General features: G+C 31.4%; 1 protein-coding gene across 2 annotated transcripts; it reads left to right on the forward strand.

Moving 5' to 3' along the window:
• The first annotated feature begins 1,808 nt into the window (after nucleotides 1-1,808).
• LOC139425163 (transposable element Tcb2 transposase) lies at nucleotides 1,809-14,290 on the forward strand. Of its 2 annotated transcripts, XM_087150559.1 has the most exons (3): nucleotides 1,809-10,613; nucleotides 10,678-13,465; nucleotides 13,551-14,290. In XM_087150559.1, the coding sequence occupies exon 1, from the start codon at nucleotides 6,329-6,331 to the stop codon at nucleotides 7,433-7,435; it is 1,107 nt and encodes a 368-aa protein (XP_087006685.1). In that variant the 5' UTR covers nucleotides 1,809-6,328; the 3' UTR covers nucleotides 7,436-10,613; nucleotides 10,678-13,465; nucleotides 13,551-14,290. The 2 variants fall into 2 exon arrangements, with proteins under 2 accessions (XP_087006685.1, XP_087006678.1); XM_087150552.1 differs by having other exon boundaries at nucleotides 1,809-13,465.
• The last annotated feature ends 12,419 nt before the right edge of the window (nucleotides 14,291-26,709 follow it).

Below are 26,709 nucleotides of genomic sequence, written 5' to 3' on the forward strand. Positions count from 1 at the left end.
CCCCAATGGCATTCAACGTGTTGTTAAGAGTACAAAGCAAAGTTACTATATTTAAGAACACATCTGGTAATCTTAAATTTCTTTAATAATGCATGAACGTAAAATTTTTAATTAAAATTTTTTATTAAATTATATATTGTATCAAATTTTCCTTTGAATTTATAATTTTAAACTCTATGAAAATGCTGTGTAAGTGGTTAGTATTGAACACTCAAACGAAACAAAATATCAAAATTAAATGTTTGCATTTAAAAAAATTTTATCTTAATCTTTTTAAATCTTCGTAATTTTTCCGAAAGTCAATTGATTTGTTGAACAAATTCAATATACATTATAAATTTTGTTTTAAAAAATAGATAAATAATTGAATTCTATTAATATGCCAAAAAATCTTTGAAACCCGCGGTATTAAATTTCGTACTTTAAACGTTATAAAATTAATATTTTAAAGGAGTTATTCAATTTGATATAGATATACTATATTAAATGTATTCATAATCAAAAACTGAGCACAAAAATTGATTATGTAAGATAATATTTTTATAGAATAATTTTAAAAAAAGTTATAAAATCACTCAAAATTTTTAATGCATATATATTTCAACCAAATAAGGCATAATTTTTATACTGTACTTAAATTCTAAATAATTTTAGTTTTGGGACAAAATTTGTTTTTCAGATAGATAACTATTAGACTTATAGACAAAAATATTAAGTTGCTTATGTACTCCCGTTCTGTTTTTGGGCAAGGAAATTCATCCGTAAGCCCATTGTTTAGTAAAAAAAGAAAATATATTTTTAAGTTTATGGAAAAGAAATATTTTTAATTAAGAAAATGGGGTTGAAAGACTTAAAATACATCATCAATAAGATGTCAAACTATTGATTCAGACATCTGTAAGATGTCTCACCATTTTTATAAAATTAAACTTTTTAAATACTTGAATGCTATAATTATTCTCAGATAGCTGTACTGTCTATTTCGACATTCCATGGTAGCCGGCAGGAGGAAACTATTGGCTCTTATGAAATCAGATCAGCAATAGGCGCGGGATAAACTTTTTTTTTGTGGAAATAGCAATCATCAAAAGTGTTCCGAAAATAAGTTAACTGTTGAATATTACATTTAACTGAAAAAATTCAGAAACTTTCAAAAATGTTATAATAACTAATAAAACTTATTTCGATATTCTCGTTGCATATTTGTAGTTTTTTCCTCAAATCAACGAAAAATCAAAGGAACCAAATTAGAAGAATAAAAGTGCGAATTGTAACATTAAAAGTATTGCCATGTATGCTCACTAACAAATTACAAATTCATAATTTTACAAAAAACAACGTCGTAAATTTTGAATCTAAGAAAATAGTTTTTATTCATAGGATATTTTTAAATTAAAAAAAAAGTTTTAAAGATAAAAACTAGGTAGCTCAAAGTATTACTCTGCTTTTAAATTTATTTTTTATAAAATTTGAATATCTTAATGGTAGGAAAGAATACGTCATCAACAGAGCTTGGAATTGAACTAAAATTATTTCTTTTGCATCAGTTTAATTTGATTCCCTGTCATTAAGTAAATTAATTTAATAATTATGATATTTGAATAACAGTAATTATATTTTAATAGTTTTTAATAATATGACCTATTTAAATTACAAAAATTTTAAGATTTTATTGGTGGGCTGTCTATGTATTTAATTTAACTTCATTAAAACTGGAGTCATTAAATGTTCGCTTTCAGTCCTAATTTCATTATGTTAATAGTAAGATTTTAAAAAACCATGTAATCTTAATTATCTTCTCAACAAGTGTAATCGTTTGAAACTTTAGAAGCTAATGTATATTATCAAATTTCTACTTGACTGTAATACATATTTAAAACATTGTCATTATGCACAGTTAGCATTTCAAAAATGAAATTACTAAGTTCAATTCAAATAAATCATACAGTGAAGGTAATTCAAACTAATTAGCTAAATTTCCCGCGATTTCTTAGATTGAAACTAAATGGTACCACGTTTTTCTTTGAATTCCCCAAAGAAACAAAATGAATTTTGTGATCAGAAACTTGAACATTGTTCAATCTATTCTCATTTTGGTAACAAGAGTGTTGTTCATTGTATAGTTTGTGTCCGTTATTGGTAAACGAAACTTCAAAATATAAAATTTTTGTCATGTTGCATGTTTTTCTTTCTAGCCTCCTACATAGTTAATTTTATGATTAGAATAGTTATAGTGACATCAAATGTCTTGTGACATTTTTTACTACTGAAGTTAAAACTTCGTGAAAATTAATCATAAGCTAATGTTACAAAGGATCTTCAATAGATGGTCTCATTTTATAAGTCGCTTATCCCTGTTACATTCATTTAGTGTCAGTATTGCGATCAAGATGTAGGGTAATTGTGTATTTAGCTGGTTGTAAATGGTTATATTTTTATCTTCGAAAAAACAATAGGCTTACCCTTCAATTGGTAAAAAAAAGCATTCTATTTTCTCTTTACAACTAACACTGAATTAGATATTTCGAATATTACTATAAATGAAGCATTTGAATATTTAAAAGAATTCACTTGTGTCAGCATTTCTGTCTTTCAATATCGAGATTTTTGCCACGCTTAATGTTTCGGGCAAGAACTGGAATAGTTAAAACTTAATGTGTATTCAAGATTTTATTTTTAAGATACCAACACGTAATACAATTTGAATTCATTAGGCATTTAGCGATTTTTGCATCGTATCGCAATATTTTTTGTTTCACCAGTCACTACAACGGCATTGACCAGATTGTTGGTCTCTAATCGAAGTAGGTATGGGTAGAATGTAGATGGAAGTTCTGTGCAAGTGTGGAGCCTGACGTGGTAGTGGCAGACAGTCGTTCTGCTGCTTCGTCATACTTAATATTCGTCCAGCTGTTTCAGAACTTACAATTTCACTCATATCTGCTGCTGCAGTGAATTTTAGGACAAAGTATGGGACAAAGTTTATTCACGATTAAACGCGGGATCTGCAATTTCATGCCGTTGTGACTATTTCTATTGGTGCATATTTAACTTTCAAAACAGAGGAAACAAACTACAGTTGAATCCACTAGTCGATTAAACTTTAAGGAAATTTTATTTCATGGTTAAGGGAGAAACGAAACATGAAAAGGAATTAAGACTAGTTGACACGAATAGTTATAACTTAAAATTGTGCTATATCAGTTTGGTTAAGTTTAAGCATTGCGATGTTAGATCGAAAGTTTTGTCACAAACAGCGGTTGAATTCGATTTAACGTGGATATCAGATCATTCTGTTAGCACCACATGATTTCACCTCTCTTCCATCTCTCTACCCTTTTTATTTTTCTCTTCCTTATTCTAACAGGGCTTAGATATGTAGAATATCTTTCCATCTTTTTGCTGCCCACGTTAACGCTATCCATGGTATTAACGTCAGCGCTATTCAATCTTAAAATTAGACATATTCATTCCACCTTTTTTTTTTATCGAAGTGGTTTCCTGTTTAGTTTTATTGCAGAAGTCTGGACTTGCGGTTTGAAACCAGAATATTTTTAAAATATTTCTTCAATGTTCGTTTTGCCAACTCTTTTAGTTTTATTCAGCAGCTTTGCGTCCAGATTTCTTACCCATTTAGTTCATTCCTTTTATAAAGAATTTACACTATTTATTCTCTTTTTTACAATGAACTATTTGATTACCAAGAAGTTTTTGTTAACGCATTTTTAAGAATGTTGAATTATGATGTGCAGTATTTTTGCAACTTTTCAGAACCTTGATGACATATACTGCAAATGTGCACGAATACTGCTTTAAAAATTTAATTCTACTTAAAGGCAGGAATTAAAGGACTGAATATTGCCCATTGCAATAGTTTCGAAAATCAAGTTAAAGATGTGAAGAATTTTCTTAACTTGGTTCTGATCTGAGAATTAAATAAATGTGTTTAATGTGTTTTCAAAAAATTATTTTGTCCCTAAAACTATAACGAAAATTAAGAACCTTACGCTCTTGTTCTGGTACAATTGATTATGTTTTACAGTATAAATTGAGCTCTTAAATTTTAATTAGAGAACTTCATAATTTTCTTGGGGGGGGGGGTAAAAAATGCTTAGGTAAAACATGCAGGTCATTTGAATTTTTTTAAGGAGACAAGTAGCCATAGATTAATTTCAAAAAATTTAAGGGGCCAGAAGTCATGAGTTTAAGACAAATATGAGCGTTTACTTCAAATTAATGAATACAAATAACTAAATGGTTGCTTCAAAATGTAGTACCATAATCTCGTTTAAAAGTGGTTTTGATTTTACTAAAATATTTATCAACATCTGCTCCTGCACCCCAGAGCCCAAGGTCAAGAAGACTGAGATGGGCACAGTAGGCCTTGGGCCCTCTATGGGCTGTCGTGCCAGTGAGATTAGTTTTTAGTTATTTATCAATGATCTACAAAAGTTCAAAATATTTACTTGTGTTTGAAGCCACATTACCTGTGTTTAGAAGTCAGTATGTATTGTAATGGTAAGTCGTACAATGGAAGTTTCTCTCTTATGAAATTGTATAAATTTATATTATCTAAAAATGAAATGGTTTGGAATGTTTTCTTTGTGGTTAGGGAATATTTTCCTTCCACGATTCGGTCAGAAACCGATTGCAATCTTAGATGAGAAATTTACTACTTTTTTAAAAAATTTTTCTTTAGGCATTTCTTTCAAGTTCATTTACCAATGAAATAATTGACAACAGTAAGATTCTTCTCGAATTCGTAGAAATAACTTTTACTTTGATTCGCAAAATAAAATTAAAATAATAATCGTAAAACGATAATTTCGTAATCGTGATAAGTTAAATTCTGTTTTACAATTTCATAATTTTAACTGCAGACATTGGCACATTTTTACAATTCTGAAGTAAATTTGATTCATGGCTTTATAAATGTAAAACATTGAATATTAAATCTAAAGGTGAAATTATGAGATTGCTTTAATATATTTTTAGTTTTGGAGACTTTAATAATGAAATAGTTAAAATCAGATACTTGTTAATCGAGGAATATAAAGCAGTGATAAATGTCGTGATGTCAGTTAAGTATAAAAAAATTAACAATGTACTTAATGTACAATGTAATGTAATTTTTTTATTATCCTGTCCAATAAAATTCGAAAGCAGTTATCTTTAGATTTTTAAAATTCAAATTTGGTAATTATCGGTTCTTAGCAAAATATTTTTCTTTACTTTTTCTTGCTGTTCTTAAACTGAGCTCACTGCTAAATGCAATGTTTATAATGTATATTTTATGTACAATTTGTAATATATCACATAGTTTCGCTTTTGGTTTTGCGCTTAAGACAATTGAGTGACAAGCTGCTAGGATTGCAACTGTGTCAGAGCTGTATTTACATGTTTGTCTTCAAGAAAAAATTATATAGCAGATCTGACCTAAAGAATTGGAATAATATACATCTTTTTATTACAGCCCACCTTATAGTATCTGGCAGAATTATACGAATTATGTTAATGTAAGCAATATCCCTGGTGATAAAAATATTTACCAAGACAATGTAAAAATCCTGGAGAAGAAAAATTTTAACAGTAGAACATTTTTTTTTAATCGAGACGTCTTGGAAAGAAATATAATCATTTTTTAAAAAAAAATTAGCTTTTTTTCTGTAAGTGAGAGTAAATTAATTAAACTTAAAGACGGAAATGTGTTTTTTTCTTCTTGCACTATACCATCAACTTCCTGTTCACTTTTCCTCAGAAAATTTTGAGGGACAGTCTTTAGTTTGTGTCCTTATGGAAAGTTATTCAACACCCCTGAGAAACATTAAATCTTTTTTTTTTTTTTAATTTGATCTTAAATAGTGTAGATATTTATCTACGCTAGTAAATTCAATTATGATTACTCATATAGGAGTTAAAATATTAAAATAGACTTGTATATTTTAAGGACATACTCCAATACTTGATCCAGGAGTCCCTTTTTCTTCTGGATGGGACTCAAAATTAAAAGGCGACGGGATAGAATAATAGTAGTCGCAAACCCAAAATTAGGTCTACTATTCAACGACGATTAAAAATATAAAATCTTATTTCAATATTTTACTCTTACAATTTTTGATTGATCAGTAAATAGAAGTGCCTGCTTATGTCTATCTTATATCATGATGATAATTAATAACTACACTACTGTGCAAATTAATTGGTACAAATTTTTTCAGAAAATTGTTTTTTCCCCCGGAGATTTCCAGCCCAAACCGGTTTGAACTGTAGTTTCTTACAGCACGGTGTTTTTGGCTGGTTTAAACCGGTTTGACAACGTGATCATCTTATGTCAAAATTTACTCCTTCATTCGTGATTCAGTTGCTGTCAGGAGCGGTCGATTGTATGAATTGTTTGTTTCTGACGTGTATTAAAAAAATGGATATCAGTCCCAGGAAAAGAATTCGAATTGTTACTCTTAGTCAGCATACATCTATGACTGTAAGGGATATTGCTGCAACAGTTGGAGTTGGAAAATCGAGTGTTTCGAGGATTATTCATATGCAAAAGAATTTGGGTACAGTGTCTCCGAAACGAAAGAGTAAATGTGGACGTAAACGCAAGACGACACCTCGAACAGACCAATTTCTATTACGAAATAGTAAAATGCATCCTCGCAAAACAAGTACAGACCTTCAGAGAGATTTATCAGCTACTGGTGTGAGCATCGATGCATCGACAGTCCGACGAAGGCTTAATGAAGCTGGGAGAATTGCAAGAAAACCAATAAAAAAACAGCTATTAACACCTGTAATGAAGAGAAAACGTTTGATTTGGGCTAGGAAATATAAATCCTGGACTGCACAAGACTGGAAAAAAGTTTTATTCAGCGACGAAACGCATTTTTTGGTGCAAGGGTTTCGACCACGATTTGTCAGACGAAGTGCTGGAGAACCCATAAGGGAACAACATATTATTCAAACAGTTAAGCACCCCCAAAAGCAGATGTTTTGGGGTTGTTTTACCTCTGGAGGACCTGGCAGCTTAGTACCGATTGAAGGAATGATGAACTCTCAAAAGTACATTCCAATAATAGAAAAAAAAGTTGTACCTTTGATGCAAACGTTCGCTGGGGGTGTTAGCGTCTTTCAACAAGATCTCGCTCCTCGCCACAATTCTAAGATGACAAAGAAATATTTTCAAGAACAGAAATTAACGGTTTTGGATTGGCCAGGTAATTCTCCTGATCTCAATCCCATCGAAAATTTGTGGAGTATAGTGAAGAGACGTGTGAGTCAAATGGAATACTCAACCAAGAAATCAATGATTGAGAATGTTATAAAAGTTTGGTTTCACGATGACGAGATCAAAAATTTATGTTCGAATTTAGTAGAATCCATGCCAAACCGAGTACAGGATCTATATCGAGCTAAAGGAGGACATATTTCATATTAGATGGCTATACCATGCATGTAAGTTAACTTATAGTGATTAAACATTATTTGTGAAAAATTTTGAGCTTGTCCCAATTAATTTGCACAGTAGTGTATCTGAGCAGCAAGTGCACAAGTTACTTTTTAAGCATTATGGATTCTTAACACTATAAACGTTCACAAGGAAGATTTTTTGGTCCTACGTTTTCGCCTGATTCATTGAACCAAATTGCCGACTTTTGGCAAATACGTGGCTCATTCATTGTAAAACACAGATGAACGTGTTATGAAACGGAAAATTTCAAGGATTGAACAAGTGTGAAATCCGAATCGGGAGTGGTAGACGGCCGTTCTACTCCCTCTTCGAGCTTCACACTTGTTCAGCCGTTTTGGAACTTTTCCGTTCTTTCGACTACGTTGCCGTAAGAACCGGGGTGTCAAAAGAACTGGGTGGTCCTGGACTGCGATGCTAGCCCGCATGTCCGTGACCCTAAGTCTCTGAAGAACTCTGGCGCTTACAGCTAAATCTCTTTCACTGTTAGATCATCTAAATTATATTTACCTGCTCTAGTTAAAATTTAAAGGGCTGGGGTGGGATTGAGTAAGGTCCTGGATTGTAACTAAAGGTTGCCAATCCGTGCCCTGAAAAACCACCCGGCGCTCTAACGTTTAACCTTAGAAAAAGAACGTTTATAGGTGCTTGGAATTCATTAATTTCGATGTTCACAATATTTTCCGGTCGAAAGGGATATTTATTGTTAGATGAGATTAGAGATGGAATAGGATGTGACATTTTGAAATTATTATGTATGTTATTATTCCAATTTTGAGCTTAACTTTAATCTGGCTCTTAAGATTAGCTTTTAAAGGCTTCAGGTTTATATGTACGGACAACTCTTTCTTAATTACGAAATTTTTTTAATTTGAAAATCTAGTTTAATATTAGAAAATATAAATATTGAAAGTTGAAATTGCCAAAAACTTTTCTATCCTGCTCTTATACAGATTTCAAAATCCTGGGCTATATCAAAATTATCTGAAAATATACTAGCTTTTTTTCTTAAAAATAGTTGAGAGGATTCTGGGTGAAATATATTAAAAGTAAATGAAATCATACATACAATGAGCTGTACGCGCTGTATAGTCTGGTATTAACAACAATAAATTGCATCGGACTTTCTGGACACATCTGCCGATTGGACCAATTTTTAACATTCAGATTCTTTAAATAAATTTGGTCCCCAAGTGAACTGATCATAAAGACACTGTTCCCAGTAGAACACCAAAGTCAAGCATCACTAGCTGTGGTCAGTAAGCGGGTAGAGAACCGCCTTGATCACCCTGCATATCAGTCTTAGCTAAACTGTTCTACCGTAAAGTGCTAGACTTCGCTTGCAGGTCATCGGGCTACCAAAGCAGGGAAGGATGATCCTCGGCGATGTTTCCCAGACCGTCACTAAGAGCCCATTCTGCAGCTCTAGTGCGGCGTAAATTACCTCCCTTTTAAACAAATTGGAACCAGAACAAGACAATAAGGTGGGTTGACTACATTAATGAGGATTTCAAAGCACTTACAACAATCGAATACCTTCTCGAACTAAAGATTCGTTAGTCCTTGACTCACAAGAAGTCAAAGAATTTTACTAACGATTCACATTGAAACAGAACTAAAACTTTTAATTTTTGCTGAAGTCAATTACTGATTTGTTAAGTGACATTTCAGTTTGCCAATGAGTTGCATTTGTTAGACCTCACTATTTCGTGGCGTTCTTTAAAAAAGTTCCTTTTCAAAAGAGTGCATCCAATTTTTGTTAGTATGTCTCATATTTATGAAAGTTAATTTTTTTAATGTTTACCCATTATAAGCCATCAAAAGTTTTCAGTTCTGTTAGGAAAAAATTATGTTCAGTAAAACACTTTCTCATTTTTGTTTTATGATGCGTGCAAAGGTGGGAAACATAGTATAAAAATGTGTAGTTCATTTTAAAACTTGCTAGATTTAAATTTTTAACATATTATTAGAAGACATTCGCTTGTTACAAAATTAACGTAATTTTCTAGCTTTAAACTAAATCTGTTTCTTAATAGATCTTATATAAACTTCAGTTTTTTACAGGAGTATTTTTATATCTCTTGAAAAATTATTCAAATTGTTTAGACCTATTTTGATATACTTCTGTTCGTTTTATTTCTACTCCATTAAATTTAATGATCTAATCTATGGAATTCTATATTTTTGTTTACACTCTTGATATTTGTTGAAATCGAGACATCTGTATGTAACAAAGACAATGTAGATGAAAATCAAAACTCAAAGTAAAAACTCGTAATTTGAAAACGCCATGTTTCTCGCTTTACAATAAAATATAGACATAGAAAGCATTTGAAGCTGGTATTAAATTCCAACTTTTAAAGCTAATTGAATATTTTATATTCAAAACTTGTTTACATGTAGATGAATTTAACCAAGCTTCTTTTTTAGCATTACCTTAGAATATCGTTTAAAAGTAAATTTCTTTTTTACTTTTCATGCATTGAAAGACTTTCAAGTATTTAACTTTTGGTTAGAAACTTCATGTGAAGTTTTCGAACTGTACGATCAAATAAACCAGTGGTTTAATTTAAAATGTACTGTGTTGGCTGAATGTTCCTTAGAGGAAGTGAACTCTTAATATTAACTTATTTAATAACTTATTGTATTTCTATCTAATAAGTATTAAAATTAAATTATGGTCACCATTTTTGTTTAATTCAAGTCAAAATGGCAAAGTGCTATAATCAGCTAAAATTAAAATTGTCTTAAGTAAACAATTTAAGTAAAAATGTGATAAATTAACTAAAAACAAAGCAAATTTTAACTATAACCATTTTATCACAAACGGTACGTCATCCTATTTTTTGGTTTAGTTAACTACGAAAAAACTCCAGCATGTTAGCGTCCTGATGTAGTATTGTTGGTGCAAACATTTGTATCTTTAAAATTTGTTTGGTTTTTATTAAATTCTCACATTTTTACTTAAATCGTGTACTTTATATCAAATAATATTGTTCTTAAATATTTAAATTCTGCATTATTGGATAAGATTATCGCTATAAATTTATCCTTCTGCTTTGTGCGTGGGTACTGTTTTTGTGTCGTATTTTTCAGAATTGTCTTACTATTCGATACGCTGTTGCTGAAGTTTCAACAAGCTGGTGAGGTGGTTCAAGTTTTGCCGAAGCTCCGAATGAGGTGGTTCAAGTTTTGCCGAAGCTCCGAATGAGGTGGTTCAAGTTTTGCCGAAGCTCCGAATGAGGTGGTTCAAGTTTTGCCGAAGCTCCGAATGAGGTGGCCCACAGTAATAACTTAAGGGATTGTGATGCAAAAAGCAAAAAAAGGTGAAATGTTTTTTTTTCCATAATATCAGACAAAAGTAAAAATATCTTCCATTCTTTCATGTAACTTTGTTAATTTTAATAACAGAAATGCTTTTTCCCCCAAGGGAATTTTTGCCCCAAAGCCGAAAGCGAATAAATGTTTTTAGAACTCGTTATAAACAAAGATTTTTCTGTCTTGAAACGATTTAGAAAAGTTATCACGCTTGCCAGACGTCATGAGTTTTCAGCTTATTTTGACTTCAAAGAAAAATGAAGTATAAAAATTATCAAACAAAGATGCTTTTTAAGATTTTACTCTAGTAAAAAAAAAATCAAAATTTTAAGTTGATTTTTGTACAAGTAGCACCCTGTTTTTCCTGTGAAATCAAAATCTAGATACTTCAAAAATTAAGAACGAAAATAAAATATTTTAACCTGTAATTGAGGGAGGGAGGGTAAGAGGCAACTTAAAGTATAAACAAAAGCAACAGGTGGGTAGGTAATAGAATTATTTAGCTAGTGAAAACTTCGAAATTTGCCTAAAATGAATGCTGAGCCCTGATGGCTCTGTGGACAGTGTTCGCCTTCCCATGAGGTGAACCGGGTTCGAATTTCAGCGATGGCTGATCGATACGTATTCCGCATCCGGCTTGCACTGATCTCGGTGCTGACGTAAAATATCCTGAGTGGTAGACGGGTCATGGGTTAAAAATCGCTTTACTGTCTGCCTAACCGTGGAAAGTTTTGATGGTTTTCCTCTCCATGTAACACAAATACAGTTATATTGAAAGTCCTCCTGCAGTTCCCTTGTCTTCTGTTTGGGGTATAAGTGAAAGGCTACAGAGCTGAGCAATAATAGTCATAAATCCAGAAATGGGTCTGTTGTTCAATGCCGGTTGCGCAATTTTTCTGTAGGAGTTTGTGGAGCAAGGAAGGACAAAAACATTAGTTTAATAATGAGACTCAAACTTATTTCCTTTTTTTAAATTAAATGTTAACATCGATATCATAGACGGTGAGATAAGCCTACACGCAACGGTGCTGGATCAAGAATGAATGCTAAATAGATTGTTCTATGGAAAAGAGTTATCAATTCCCCGTCTGAACTCTATGGCATAGTGGATGCCGGGGCTTAAGATAATGTTAACGTCTTTAGGGTCGTATTAAGTTTATACATAGTTGTCCGTAACTTTTCAATGAAGGTCACACTGATAGCAATCGGAAGAGCCTTCTTATGTCTGTATATTAAATAGTGGATATCTTTAAAAACGTTATGCAAAACATAAACTTTTTAAGCATTATGGATTCTTAACACTATAAACGTTCACAAGGAAGATTTTTTGGTCCTACGCTTTCGCCTGATTTATTGAACCAAATTGCCGACTTTTGGCAAATACGTGGCTCATTCGTTTTAAAACACAGATGAACGTGTTATGAAACGGAAATTTTCAATGCATTGAACAAGTGTGAAATCGGAATAGGGAGTGGTAGACGGCCGTTCTGCTCCCTCTTCGAGCTTCACACTTGTTCAGCCGTTTTGGAACTTTTCCGTTCTTTCGACTACGTTGCCGTAAGAACCGGGGTGTCAAAAGAACTGGGTGGTCCTGAACTGCGATGCTAGCCCGCATGTCCGTGACCCTAAGTCTCTGAAGAACTCTGGCGCTTACAGCTGCATATATTTGACTGTTAAATAGAGCAGGAAAATTTTAGATAATTTAAAACGCTGAGGTGGAATAGAGTAAGGTCCTGTACTGTAACTAAAGGTTGCCAGTGCGTGCCCTGAAAAATCACCCAGCTAACGTTTTATCTTAGAAAGAGAACGTTTATAGTGCTTGAAATTTTTTGAGTATAATATTTTCTGGTTAAAAGGGCAAAAACATAGCTGCTGGGTAAAATTAGTTAAGTGATAGAATGGTGCATTTCTAAAATGTTAACAATGGTATTATTCGAAATTTGAACTAGGCTTTAATCGAATTCTTAAGAATAACTTTGAAAGCCTTGAGATCTATCTGTACGAATAATTTTTTTGTTTCCGAAATTATTCATTTAAAAATCTAGCTCAAAAATATTTACGATGAAAATCACTAAATTTTTCAAACTTGTGCTCACATAGGGTTAAAAAATCTGAGGTATGTCGAAATTTCTTTAAAATGTCAGTCTTTGAAGAATAGTTTTAAGGATTTGGGGAGAATTGAGGCATTGGAAGGCGAACGCTCTAACACCTGAGCCATCACGACTCTTGTTTACATATTGCTAAAGAGTTAACTAAAAGCCTTTTTTAGTATCACTACTTTGGAATTAAAAGCATATTTTTTACGTTACTCTTTTAAACATTCATAACTGTTAGTGATAATTATATAAAGTACTGTACCGTCTTCTGTGATTAACTTTAAATTGTACTGATATACCGCGAAATGAGTGTTAATTATAGCAAGTGCATTATTACTATTGTTTAATAACTTTTTTTCGGTTTAGAATGTTGGATTATTCTACCTCATTGGTTTCGATATGTGTATAGGTACTGCTTTTGTGTCTTGTATTTTTCAGGATGGACTGTCTTCTTGAAATGCTGGTGTTGAACAAGCCTCGGGGAACTAAAACTGCACAGCTTCGAATAAAAGCATTAGAAGAGTCTATGGAAAAACTGCGCTATTTTAAGATGGCTTCTCACACCAAGAAAACTTTTCAATAGCTGGTGAGACCATGCTTTTTCTCTTCTCTCTCTCTATTTAAAACAAAAAGTTTAATTTTTCTCAGACTGAATCTTTGCAATTTTGCAGATTCATGTGTCAGCGAGATCCTAAGAACATCTTGTTTGCAAATGAAATTAAGAACTGATTCATGGGTGCCCTCCCAATGAGGTATCTCAAGTTCCAATCCCCAGATGCTGCAGGCAAATTATTCTACCGGCACAGACCACAGTGCTGACATAAAATATCCTGAGTGTAGACGGATTGTGGGTTAAAATCTCCATACCGTCGGGCTAACCGTGGGAGGTTTTCCAGGTTTTCCTCTCCATGTAACGCAAATGCGGGTTAGTTGCTACAAAAGGTCCTCCTTGAAGGCTTGTTTGGTCCAGGAGTTTCCTGGTCTTCTGGATTGGGTTCCATGTTGCAAGTTTATGGAGATGAACCGTAGTAGTTGTAAACCCAGAAATGAGTCTGCCGTCCAAGCCCGGTTGTACAATAAATTTATTTGATGGCACATATTACTGCACATAAAATAAACTGTTAACCAAGTTTCAGGGAATGGAAATTTACGTGGCTCCAACACCTGCAATGACATCCAAAACTTTCTTATAAATTGTTGCTTACTTATAAAACGTTAAAATCAATACGGTTGTATTAATTTCATACATAGTTGACATACTGACTGTAACATTTTTTGTTGAAGGAGCGGACGATAAAAATTAATGTAGAAAATTTGTTTTTTAAAGAAAAGCTGTTAAATATAATCCTGTTAAATATTTCCAAGTTTATGTATTTCCAGAGTCTGTACGTAAATAAAAAGTGTTGTTAAATGTAATGTGTGTTTTTTACTGTTAGACACAAAAGTTTTTCTATACTTTATTCTAAGAGCAGACCTGAGATTACAGAATGAGGTTTTAAAATGGGGCCGGGCCATTGATAACAGCAGCAATATTAGGAGTAATTGGTGGGAATAATTTAAAAACCTAATGGTTGATTGTTCCCGAAAATCAGTTTTCAGACCAAATTGATCAGTTGTCGAAACATTAATTCGCAACTTCATGAAACGAACAGTGATTATTAAATTCTCACTCTCCCAATATGTCTTCTTCAAATTTTCAATTGTTATTAAAATACTCTTCACTCATCCATTCAAGCTCAAATAAATTTTTTTAAACTAACACTTGATTTTTAATACAGTTTTTTCAAATATTAATTCATAATTTAAATGTAATTAATTTTAGTTTTTTGGAGAGAAAATCATAATTATTTAATAAACTTACTAAAATAAAATTTTTCTTTGTTAACCTAAATAGGAATTGACTCTAAAAATATTTTTTTGCATTACTTGTTTTTGTATTATTGGTCAGAAAGTTTTTTAGATCCCTTAAAGCCTTCAAAACTAAGTCTTTTGTTGGACTTTTAAAAATTGAATTGGTTATTTTGAGAAGGGGTGAGCTTCACTTTGGATCCATTGGTGAAAACTGATTTTCAAAATGATTTAATTCAGTTTTTTTAAGTTTGTCTGGTCTGAAATTTTTTTTAAATGCGTTTAATTTTATAATTATGAAAAATAACTTTGATCAAAATCCCCCTTTAATTCAGGTGATTAAGCAAGTTTAAAATTTCATAGAAAAAGTTTCATTTCATTATTACATTTTACTTTCTTCATATGTAGGCTTAAATTCATGAAATAAAATGTAATTTCAAATTGTTGAAATAAGTTTTTGGTTAACACTTTTTCCCCTCAGTTTTTATTTTGTTTTTAATTTTAAATGTTTTGGGAAATAAGCTGTTTTTAGAGGATAAAACTTAAAGATTAATAAAATTAAAACCTCGGCTTCGAATTTTTTCAACCTTCTTACTTTAATACATATGTAAGAAACGTTGAACTGTTTCATGGAAATGTTGATCTTAAATTAAGAAAAATATTAAATTCCAAATTTTAAGGTACTTTGTTTCTCTACCAGCAGTGTATACAAACCATTTCTTCAGTTTTATCAAAAGTATATCTGGTAAAACATCGGCACTCATTTAAATTTTTTTATGGATATGTTGGCAAATCTAATTGATCTCGCAGAATTAAATAATTCAATCTAAAATAATTGAATAAACTTTCGAATGAACTAGTGATTTTTTAGCTGTCGTAAGTCTGCTCTCAGTCACCAAAGCTGTTACTGTTTGGTCTTTCAGCAAAGTTTTTCAAACTTAGCCATTTTATTAACTGTAATATATATCTGTTCGAAACTAAAATATTTGAACCAAAATAAATTTTAGCAAACTTTTGTAAAATTTAAAAGTGTAATTATTTCGTATTTATGTACTCTACGGTTATAGATGTGAGAAAAACTAGAAAGGTTATAATAAAAGTGTTTTTTATATACACTGGTTATCATAAATTAAGGAAAAATCACAAAAATAGCGATAACTCTTTCAAAAGTAAGCCAAACCGTGCAAAATTTGCATATGTTGTCCACTAAGAGTAGCTGAGTAAAATTGCAATATGCAAATTAGTGGCGCTGCACTCGGCTTACGTCATCTGCCTGGAGCATAAAAGTCCAAGTTTGAGAGAAAGCACACAAATTTTACTGTGATTGCGACATTGAAAATCTGAGATAGCCAATTCGTAATAATGACCTCTAGGCATCATTTGCCTGAAGAACTACGATGGAGAGCCATCGGGAGACTAGAGGCAGGGCAGAGTCAATCAGAAGTGGCCAGATGGCTAAATGTGAGTCCATCTGTGGTTCATAGACTTTGGAGGCAATTTCAAACCACAGATTCGGCATCTAGGAGGTTCAGTCAAGGACGGCCAACTGTTACGACCAGTGCCGATGACCGATATTTGACATTAAGTGCACGCAGGAATAGAACCGCTACTCCGACACATCTTAGATCCTCTCTTGCTGCAGCCACCGGAAGGTTGGTGTCAACGTCAACTGTGCGCAGAAGGCTCCACGAAGGTGGTCTGTATGCGAGACGACCAGCCATTTGCGTTGCAATCTAATAGATTTCTAACAGTTCTAAATAGCTCCAACAGATTTCTTTAACTGTAATTTATAACAGTATATTAATGTTTGCACAAAAATAATTGTAAAACGGTTAATAAGATTAGACCACCTTTCTAAATAACTTTATCTTAAAATGTAGAGCAGAATAACATAATCAAAAACAGTTCTCTTGAATTAAAAGCTGTAATAATAACAGTGTGAGAAAATAATTTGGATAATGGAATAGATTGCATAAATTTTAAAAAAAATTTAATAACTGAACAAAAATTTAAAGATTATTACGTCCACTATCCCATTTTCTCTATTCAAATCGTCTAATGCTTGTTAATATATTTATTTTATTTAGTTCGACTTAGTTTAGATTAATCAAAGATAAATGGTCACTTTTTGAAAAAGAGATTTTAGATGTCTTTATAATCGTCTGCTCAAAGAAGCTGTTTGAATATTTTCGCTTCATGTGCTAACCTCGTAAATGCTGGTGAAAGGAACTGTTTGAAAAAGCAGGTGAAGTGAATATCTTTTTTTTTTTTTTTTTTAAAAAAAAAAGGATCTCATTTTCTGAAATTTACTCGACCATAAGTTTGGCCTTTCAAAACCAGATCGTTTGTTTCATTTGAATTTTAAAAACTCGGAAGAAGGAAAAAAGTTCTTTTCAAAATATGCTCTTTTTTCCACTTTGTTTTTTTAAAAAAATAGCATTTTTCTTAAGGTAAGTGAAATATTTTTATTTTATGAATAAAGAAAAATTATTTCTTTTAATTGTAATAAATACATTAATATCTAGTAACAAAATATAATTTTATTCTACAAATTTATGGTTTCTTTTCTTAATTATATTAAACTCTTTAAAAGTTAAAGCTTCTAGAAGAGAAACTCATTATTATACAATCAGTGATAATTTGGGAAGAAATAAAAGGATATAATAAAGCATGAATATTCTTAACTCAATCTAAAATGACACTAATCTATCTAATTGTTTAAATTAAAATAAAGAATTGGGTGAAAATTGCTTTAGTGTCCCTCGTAATTTCAATTTTTTTTTTAGCAATAAGGGTTTTGCTCATTCAACATTTTTTCCCCTTTAAATGTTTATTTATCGTCTTTTAAAGTTTATTAATGTAGTGCACACCTTAAATGTGAAAGCTCAAAACTAAAAAATTTTGTTTGGGAAAATCGAAAATTAGATTTCCGGACGTGAGTGTGACAAGCATTTTGCTACCCTCGGCCAAGCATGTAAATATTCAGCGATATCGTAAAATCGCGATTAATCTCTTTTCAAACTTTGAAGAAATCCTTGGAAGAAGCGGATGAAGGACACCGAAGGAAATTAAATAATCTATTATATTTGATAAGATCTAAATATTATTGAATTTAATAATCTAAATAAGAATTTATGAAACAAAATGTTAAATTTTTTTATTTCTCTAGTAATGCTCATTTCTATTGAAACAAAAGTTTATAGATATACATACCTGCCAACTCTCCCGGATTTTGCGGGAGATTTTATTTTCATATTTAAAGTGGTAGTAAATATATACTATTTTTTCTTTTATAAATTTAATTTTTAAATGATTTTGATCACCACTATTCTTATAAAAATTAAGCTTATATATTAATATGCGTTACTATCATGGTTGTCAACTCAAGTTTTCTCAAATACAACGTATTTGTTTGCTTAGAATTGAAGTTTTAATTCCATTTTAATACCACTGGGAAAAATGATAATGGAAGGGATTAAAAGTTGGCAGGTCTGGATATATAATTCAAACACATTTAGTGCCTGATGTTAAAGTATTTGTAAATTTTTTGAATAATTTGATTATGATTCTTATGCGCATTAATATCAGTTGCTATAATTATCTAAAACTTAGAGTAAATAATTATCTTCCTCTATATATTTATTTCTGAAAAACTAATATCGTTTTAACATGCATTTTTTCTTGATTTAGAATATTTTCTATTTTTGTAGGTCACTTTAGTTTATTCACTCCCTAATGTTCATGAAAATCTTCTTTTAAAATTAAATTTTCTTTTGTTATCCTAAAAAAGTGATGATACATCAAAACTAAAGTTTCCTTTTCTAAACTATAAAAGTCCATATAACATGCGACAACTGCTATTTTTCACTTCCAATATTGCTTTTGCTATTTCACTTTTTTTCTATTCATTCTTTCTATTCTTAGTTGCTATTTCACTTACTTTCTATTTTTAATAAAAAGAAATAAGACTTCGGAAATCGTCTTAAAGAAGGGTTCAGTTCATTTTTTTCATAAAAATTTATACTTTTCTACTTCAAGAAAATTTAGAAACGCATTTTTTCCAGGATATTAAAAGTTTGCGAAATGCTCTCGGGGGGGATAAATTCTCTGTACAAATTTAGTAAACACAATTTGATGCATTTTGGTTTCAGTGTAAATAATTGTGTTCACGTATTGACCATAACTTGTTATTTGTTTGCAGTAACATATTTTATTACAGTTGTTGCTTTGATTAGTTTTTTTTTTTCCTACGAACTTTGCAGTAAGAAATAGTTATGCCCTGACAATTCAATAGATATGCGTTTGGGATTGATTTTGTATCGATTGATTTGATTTGTTTTTCATGAGAATTGATGGATTTGTTTTTCATTTGATTTTGTAGAAATTTTTTGAAAAACTGTCATTCCTTTCCAGCGAGCTTTATGAATGTAATAATATAATGGATATATTACTATGATGCCACAATAGACATTACGTATTTTTCCAGCTTTTAAAATTTCTTTAACTTTTTTTTAATCATTCGTAACCAAATGTTGATTAAATTAAATCAATCATTTAATTTTTATTACATTTTATAAAAAGAGAATATAAATCTTCTTATCAATCAATGTATTGAACGATTAACTTTTTATTTTAATACTAATGTAAGACTCGCCTCGCTGCCTCGAATACAACAATCTCTTACCACAAATATGTTTCAATAACATGTTCATCACAGTCTTGGTGGACATTCGCCAAATTATTTTCTGATTATGCTTTATTTATTTTTGATTACATAATAATTTTTTTTTTGGGGGGGGGGCTTTATGTTATTTTTCGATAACTCACCAATCTTGAGTCCCGATGATTCAGGGGATAGAGCGTTCGCCTTCCACTGAGGTGAACCGGGGCTCGAATCCCAGTGATGGCTGGTCGATACGAACCCGCATCCGGCCGAACCGACCACAGCGCTGACGTGAAATATCCTCTGTGGTGGACGGATCATGGGTTAAAGTTCCTTTGCTGTGAGGCTATTTGTGGAAGATTCTCGTGGTCTTCCTCTCCATGTAACGCAAATGCGGGTTAATTTCATCAAAAAGTTCTCTACAAAGGCAAATTTCTCCCATTACTTAATCCAGGAGTTCCCTTGTCTTCTGGATTGGGTTCAAAATGACAAGGCTACGTAGTTGAACATTAGTCGTAAACCCAACATTTGGGAGGTATGTTCAATGGCGGTTATGAAATATAAGATAAAATCACCCATCTTGGATCTCTTCCCATGCTCCGAACTCTCTGTTGGGAACAATTCAATCACTTTTTAAATTGGCTTTTGATTAGACTACTCATGGGGGATTTATCTCTCATGGCCTGTTCTTATTAACATTATTATTAAAAATGTATTATTTAACTTAGTCTTATTGCAGATAAAATATAATTTTATATCTGTAGTTCTACAAATACTAAATAAAAGTTTTATTACAATTATGATCCAGTTTTCATCTTCAAATGTCATTATCCTGCTTTCATCACAATCTTCAACTAGTTAACTGCACCATACAACTTCCAACCACACAATATTCCGTCATTAAAATTATTTTCATTCAAAAAGAAAGGAAAAAAAAACCTTCATCAAAAAATTAGGGTGTGATAATTATTTGCTTAATTATCATATTTTCTGATTCATTATTTAATTCATATTAAAATTTCCTTAGAAAATTTTCAGCCTCGATAGCTCGAGGGATTGACCTCCCCATGAAGTGAACCTGGTTCGAATCCCAGACACTTCTGGTCGATCCACCTTGCACCGGTAGACAGATGTTAGTGTTCCTTTGCAGTCAGGCTGACCTTGGGAAGTCTTCGTGGTCTTCCTCTTCATGTAACGCAAATGCGGGTTAGTTGCTACCAAAAGCCCTCCACGAAGGCAAAATTTCTCCCAATTTTTGATCCAGGAGTTTCTTTGTCTTCTGGATCTGGTTCAAAATGACAAAGCCACGGAGTTGAACATTAGTAGTCGTAAAAGCAAAATTGCGTCGGCTGTTCAACGACGGATATAAAATAAAATAAATACGTTATTATTTTGCTTTTCAAGTTTTTTTTAAAATAAATGTATAATTTTAAAATAAAAATTTCTTGGAAATCAAGAGGCGAACTATTAATATCAAAAATAGTAGAAGATTTTAAAAATAATTTCTCGTGTTCCCCCCCCCCCAAAAAAAAGAATTTGAATGTCTAAAATTTAATCGCCAACTCATGATAGTCAAAATTTACCACTTTCAAGTAAAACACTTATTTCCACAGTATCGGAATTAAAGCTGATAAGAATTGGTACAATTTTAAAAATCTCCAATGTAACTATATTAATATATTTATTACTTTTTGCATAACTCCCTTCAACATTTAAGTTTTGCACAAAATACATTTATCAGTGGCAGCAAATCAAAGCATGACTTCTTACAAGATTTCGTATTAAATTCTTACAAGACCATTTCTCTATATGACCTTCAATTTACTGTTTAAAATACTCATAAGTACAAAAAAGTTCTGTTAATTCTAATTCATTCATATACTACAGAATTATTACTGAATTATTAGAAGCACTCTAAGATTCTATGTAAAATCTTAATTATCAGAAGTGATACTCTCTACACAGCTTTATTGTTTTTATGCGGTTTGTTTTGGGCGGTTTGTTTTATGCGGTTGTTTTATGCGGTTGTTTACTTTCAGATATCAATGGGTTAACATTGTAATGCAATATGTAAAAAAAAAAAAATACAAATGGGAAGTATATAAAAAAATCTCCCAATTAAAAACCCATTACATGTTTGTTTAAATATAAAAGTATTGCCTAGAAAATCGTGCGAAACTTGTCATTATTAAAACATTAAAGGGCATCTAATCATTGGGTCTAATTATTTTAATATTCTAATATAATACCAGCTTATTTTAAATATTCAATATTTATGTAATATATCGTCTCATTTAACCCATTGATACACGATTGTAAACAAGTGCAAACCGGTTTCAGTCGAGTAAAAACAATCAAGCTGTATAGAGTATCACGTGATAATTGAGATTTTACACATAATCTTATAGTGCATCTAATAATTTGGCCACGAGCTTTGCATTTGCTACCACTGATAAAATATTTCCTGAAATTCATTGTAAATTCTTATTAAAACTGCACCAAATTACCACAATACCGGTATTCAGTAATTTCCAAAATTTATTAAGCTTCCTCCTCTGCGTATGACAATTTCCTACGATTCCCCTAAAAGAATTTCCCCTTAACATTTTCTCAATTTTGTTTCTTATCACTAGAGCCCGGATTTTGATGACCTAAAAAATCTCAACTAATGCCCTTAAAAATTGCAAAAAATGCCCTTAAAAATCCAAAAATTGAGCAAAAAATGCCTTAAATAAAGTAAAAATATTGAATTAAAAAAATGTTTTGCTCTTTAAAATTATTATGAGTCATTTAAAAAATATAAAGCAATGCAATACTTGTTCTGCGTTCATTAAAGTTTGAAAAGTTTGTTTTACATCCTAAAATAACAAAAAAAGGAAAATATATGGACACCAAAATATTTTTATTTTGTATGGAAACTTTAATGGATATAACAACTTCCATCTCATAATATTACTAAATATCAGAATTACATTGGATTATTAAATTGTTTTTTGATAATTTGAAATGTAAACGAGCGTCTCTTGCCAGAAAGTAAATTTTCATTCCTGCAGAAGCTTCTTTCAACGTCTACTGATGTTACAGGTGCGTACTTGAAAAAGACGGTCTCACTTACTGATAATTCTTCTTCAATTTGAAAAGATTTTGCTTCACCTGTTAATATTCTATAGATTTTCTGCATTGTTTGGAAGCCAGTGTAATAATGAAAATTGATAAAAAAATAATAAAAATTGGAAAAAATTAACAAAAAACTTTAAAAAATGCATTAAAATGCAAAATACGCTCCAAAATTTAAAGAAAAATGCCCTATAAATCTAAAAAAAATGCTCTAAAAGACAAAAATGCAAATGTCATCAAAATTCGGGCCTTACATCACGTTGCTTATTTTACTTATTTCAATTAATAAATATTACCAATATTAATTTAGCATTGGAATCAATGATAATATCGTAATACTCCAAAATGTTATCGAAGGTTTTTCACAAGTGATTTCAATTTTAGTCATTTACTTGGTCCACTTGTGTTGGGGTCATGAAAACCAGATCGATTGACAAAATTTAGCTTGAATAAAAACGACTCGTACTCATGTAATTTTGTGTAAAAAAATTTTTTACCAATTATGATTAATAGAGCCGTGATGGCTCATGGTGCTCGCCTCCCAATGATGTGAATCCCTCGATACGAATCTCGCATCCACCACAGTGTTGACTACGAAGGCAAATTAATATAAACGTAGTAATAAAAATAGAGGTATTTGAGGTCTCTTAATTAGTCGTAAATTGACGGAATCTCTGGAAATTCTCTAGCACAAATCTAATATTTGATCAGAATAGTTTGTCGAAAAGATGGCAAATTTAGATTGACCAAGTTCCCTTTTGATTTCTATTTGATGGTCGGAAAAATGTTCACTTTGTTCTGTTATAAAGAGTCAAAAATCTAATTAGAAAATTGATTCCGATAAAATTTGGACGTAAACTTTCAGTAATCAGAAAATTTGAAATTTTTATTACTGTGCACGGAATTTCATTAGAGATTTGATAGTTCTAGCTAGTCGGAAAGTGATTAAGATTCAAACCTCACATACAATAAAAAGAGATAATATCTTAATACTCAGTTTTAAATATCTTAATGCTCAGTTTTAAATAAAATTAAGTCTTATAAGACCTAGTCTTAAAGTCATAGCGCGATAATTGAGAATTCTTTATAAAAAGTATTTTTAGAGAATAGACTAGCGCTTAGCTCTGAAACATCAAAAAACTTTAAGAAAACTCTTTCAGTTTAATAATTTCTTTCCCTCTTTAACTTAAGATTTGTATACTCATATGCATAATACATTGAATTTCAAAGTAAAACTATAAATTTCTCTGTCAAATATTAAATAGTATGCATCTATGATTAATCAGTTTTGTAAAAGTTCAGATTTTTAAAAATAACTTATAATAAAAAAATAAACTATTATTTTTATTATGAATTACTTTTTATTATAAATTTTATTATAAAAATGTTAAAAATAAACTATAACCTCGAAGATTTAAAAATCAAACCAAGAGAAAAAAGTAGATCATTTTAACTCTAATCATTGACTCACTTTCTTATTTCAATATTTCTTTTACATCCAACAATTTAGTGTAGACAAAAATACTTATATTTTCGTTAAATTTAGACATATTATAAAATTAAGTATTTGAAATTTGAAGATTTTCAAGCATTCAAATCTAATTTTACAAACTGCCAAAAATAGCTTAAGAATATTACACTGGTAAGGGTTTAAACAATATAAGGTAAGGAGAAAAAAACTTATCTTTGTTTTCTTCATGTACTTTCACAACTCCAGCAAACGTTTCCTTTATTATTGTAGTCGCATCTCCAGTTAAATTCTAATTTCCACAGAAATCATTGTCATGTAACCTGAAAGAAATAATAGAGATAGCGTTGTTACTTTTAAAAAACTAAAATTACAGATACTTAAATCATAAAAGGATAACATAAATAATAAAATTGCATCAAAAGGTTGTAAAATATATTGAACGCTGTGTTTCAAGAGGTCATTAGAGTTGTCTCATAATTCCTGTATTTTCTTTAATACAGAAATACCTGTATTCTCAAATGAAATTTTGTTAAAAAGATAACTTCAGTTTTAAACGTTCGTATATGCTGAGTACAGAACCAAATGTTGCTGGTCACTAACACTCCTTAAAAATTAAGATTTCAAAAACTTATTTTCTAACTGTTACAGCAAGTACGAGAAAGCAAAGTTATTTTCTACAAAATAAGTGAATTTGTTTCCATTAAGTAAAAAGTGATCTGAAAGTAAATACAAAGTAGTGTTGTTTAAGTATTGTAAAAAGTATTTCATTAAGTGTTGCAAAATATTAATTAGGATCAATTTAAAACAAAATAGTTTTTAAAAATTAGGTAAAAAGTATGATTCAAATTAGTATTTAAATAGTTTTCCAAAAAATTCTTTTTCTAATAAATTGTTTAACCACTCTATGCAAAAAAATAGAGCTTGAAAACAAGTTTGATTTTTCCATTAAAAATTTGTGCAATTTTTTTGGTATAAATTAAAGATAGTTATGAATATTTAGCAAATTTTAAACTTTTAACATACATTTTTATATACCGATATCATATTTAAAATGTTTTTTCTAGAATCTAAAATAAAGTACAGCTAATTTCTTTTAATTAAATTCAGAATGAGATGTACATATTAGGACTGAGGATAGTATTATTCAGCGTGTAGTAAAAAAATGAGGTTCATTTACTTATGAAAATAAAGTCAAAATAGCTTAAAAAGAACAATATGTGTAACACTTTATTAAAGATTATATTACTCTTTGAACACCTAGAAAAGTAAACTGAAATACATTCAACTTTAAAACCAGTTTATAAATATAATCCAGTAAAAATTTTGAAACTTTGACCTGCTAATTTAAAAAGAAAATACTAGATGCAAGAAGTAACGATAGTCAACTTATCTTATACGATTAAACTTAGAAAATTTTTATGGCCCACAAACTTCAATACGAAGGCATATTATTCAGTAGCTTTTACAACACTCGTGGGCAAAGAAAAGTGAATAATTGCGCTTTTATATATGTTTTAAAAAAATGTGCGCGAGATCACTTCCGGCCACTTGTTTTTTGTAAATTAGTGAAATTTTATATGATTAGAACCTTCTTGGGTCCGACAGTGGACTGATCGTTAAGACACGGTTCCCAGCAGATCACCGAAGTCAAGCATCACTGGCTACGGTCAGTGTGCGGGTGGGTGACCACTTGGATCAGTCTGCGTAGGGACCGAGGGTGTGCGGTATTGGTCCTCGTTAAACTGTGCTACCGTAAAGTGCTCGACTTCGCGCGCAGGTCGTCGGGCTACCTAAGCGGGGGTGCCATCCCTTCCGCAGAGGATCAAAATTGTGATGGCATGTTTTCGGATCATCCTCCGGGATGTTTCCCAGACCGTCGCCAATAGCCCATTGTGCAGCTCTAGTGTGACGTAAAGCAACAACAACAATATGTCGTTTTTTTTTTAATCTGATGTCTATTCTCTTATCCCTTAATGGCAAATAATTGAGTACACAGGTCTGTATTTATTTATTTATTGTTATATGCTGGCTTGTATGCTCTTCAGGAGGCCGGAATATAGCTTGGAGAGTTTAGCGTTGAACCTATGTTCGAGAGGTGATGAGTTCGATCGCCGCCGGCCGAAAACGGGTTGGAAGGGGTTTTTTAAAATGGTGACTAGTGCACGTTAAATCTATCCGGGTTGCGAAGTCTACCAAAATCATATAACAAATCAATACCTCAGGGTGTACTAGATCTAAGATTGATCATGCTCTGGTTCAGATCAAAATTATAATCTGTGGATGGGTGGTATGTAAAGGTGTCTTCTCTCTCATATACGGACGTATGAATGGTGTTTCCGGATCATCCTCAGAGATATTCAATACTAAGGGGAGATATAGGATCCTTTAAGGTCGCATTAGAGGTCGTCCTACACTCCTCTAAGGTCGCATTAGAGCTGCAGAATCGGCTATTGGCGACTGTCTGGGGAACTGTCTGAGGATGATCCGCAGACATACCATCACAATTTTGATCCTCTGCAGAGGGGATGGATCCCCTGCTTTGGTAGCCCGATGACCTGCGCGTGAAGTTGAACACTTTACGGTAGAACAGTTTAACGAGCACCCATACCATATACTCTCGATTTTTACGCAAGCTGATCAAAGAGGTCACCCACAATCATACTGACTGCAACCAGTGATGCTTGACTTCGGTGTTCTGCTGGGAACCGTGTCTTTACGATCAGTCCACTGC

Source organism: Parasteatoda tepidariorum, chromosome 1, assembly GCF_982258835.1.
Source record: "Parasteatoda tepidariorum strain Cologne lab strain chromosome 1, Ptep-v5.0, whole genome shotgun sequence".
NCBI lineage: Eukaryota > Metazoa > Arthropoda > Arachnida > Araneae > Theridiidae > Parasteatoda > Parasteatoda tepidariorum.

Coding starts and splice junctions, on each gene's coding strand:
- LOC139425163 (XM_087150552.1), top strand. CDS start 6,329: ATGTCAAAATTTACTCCTTCATTCGTGATTCAGTTGCTGTCAGGAGCG.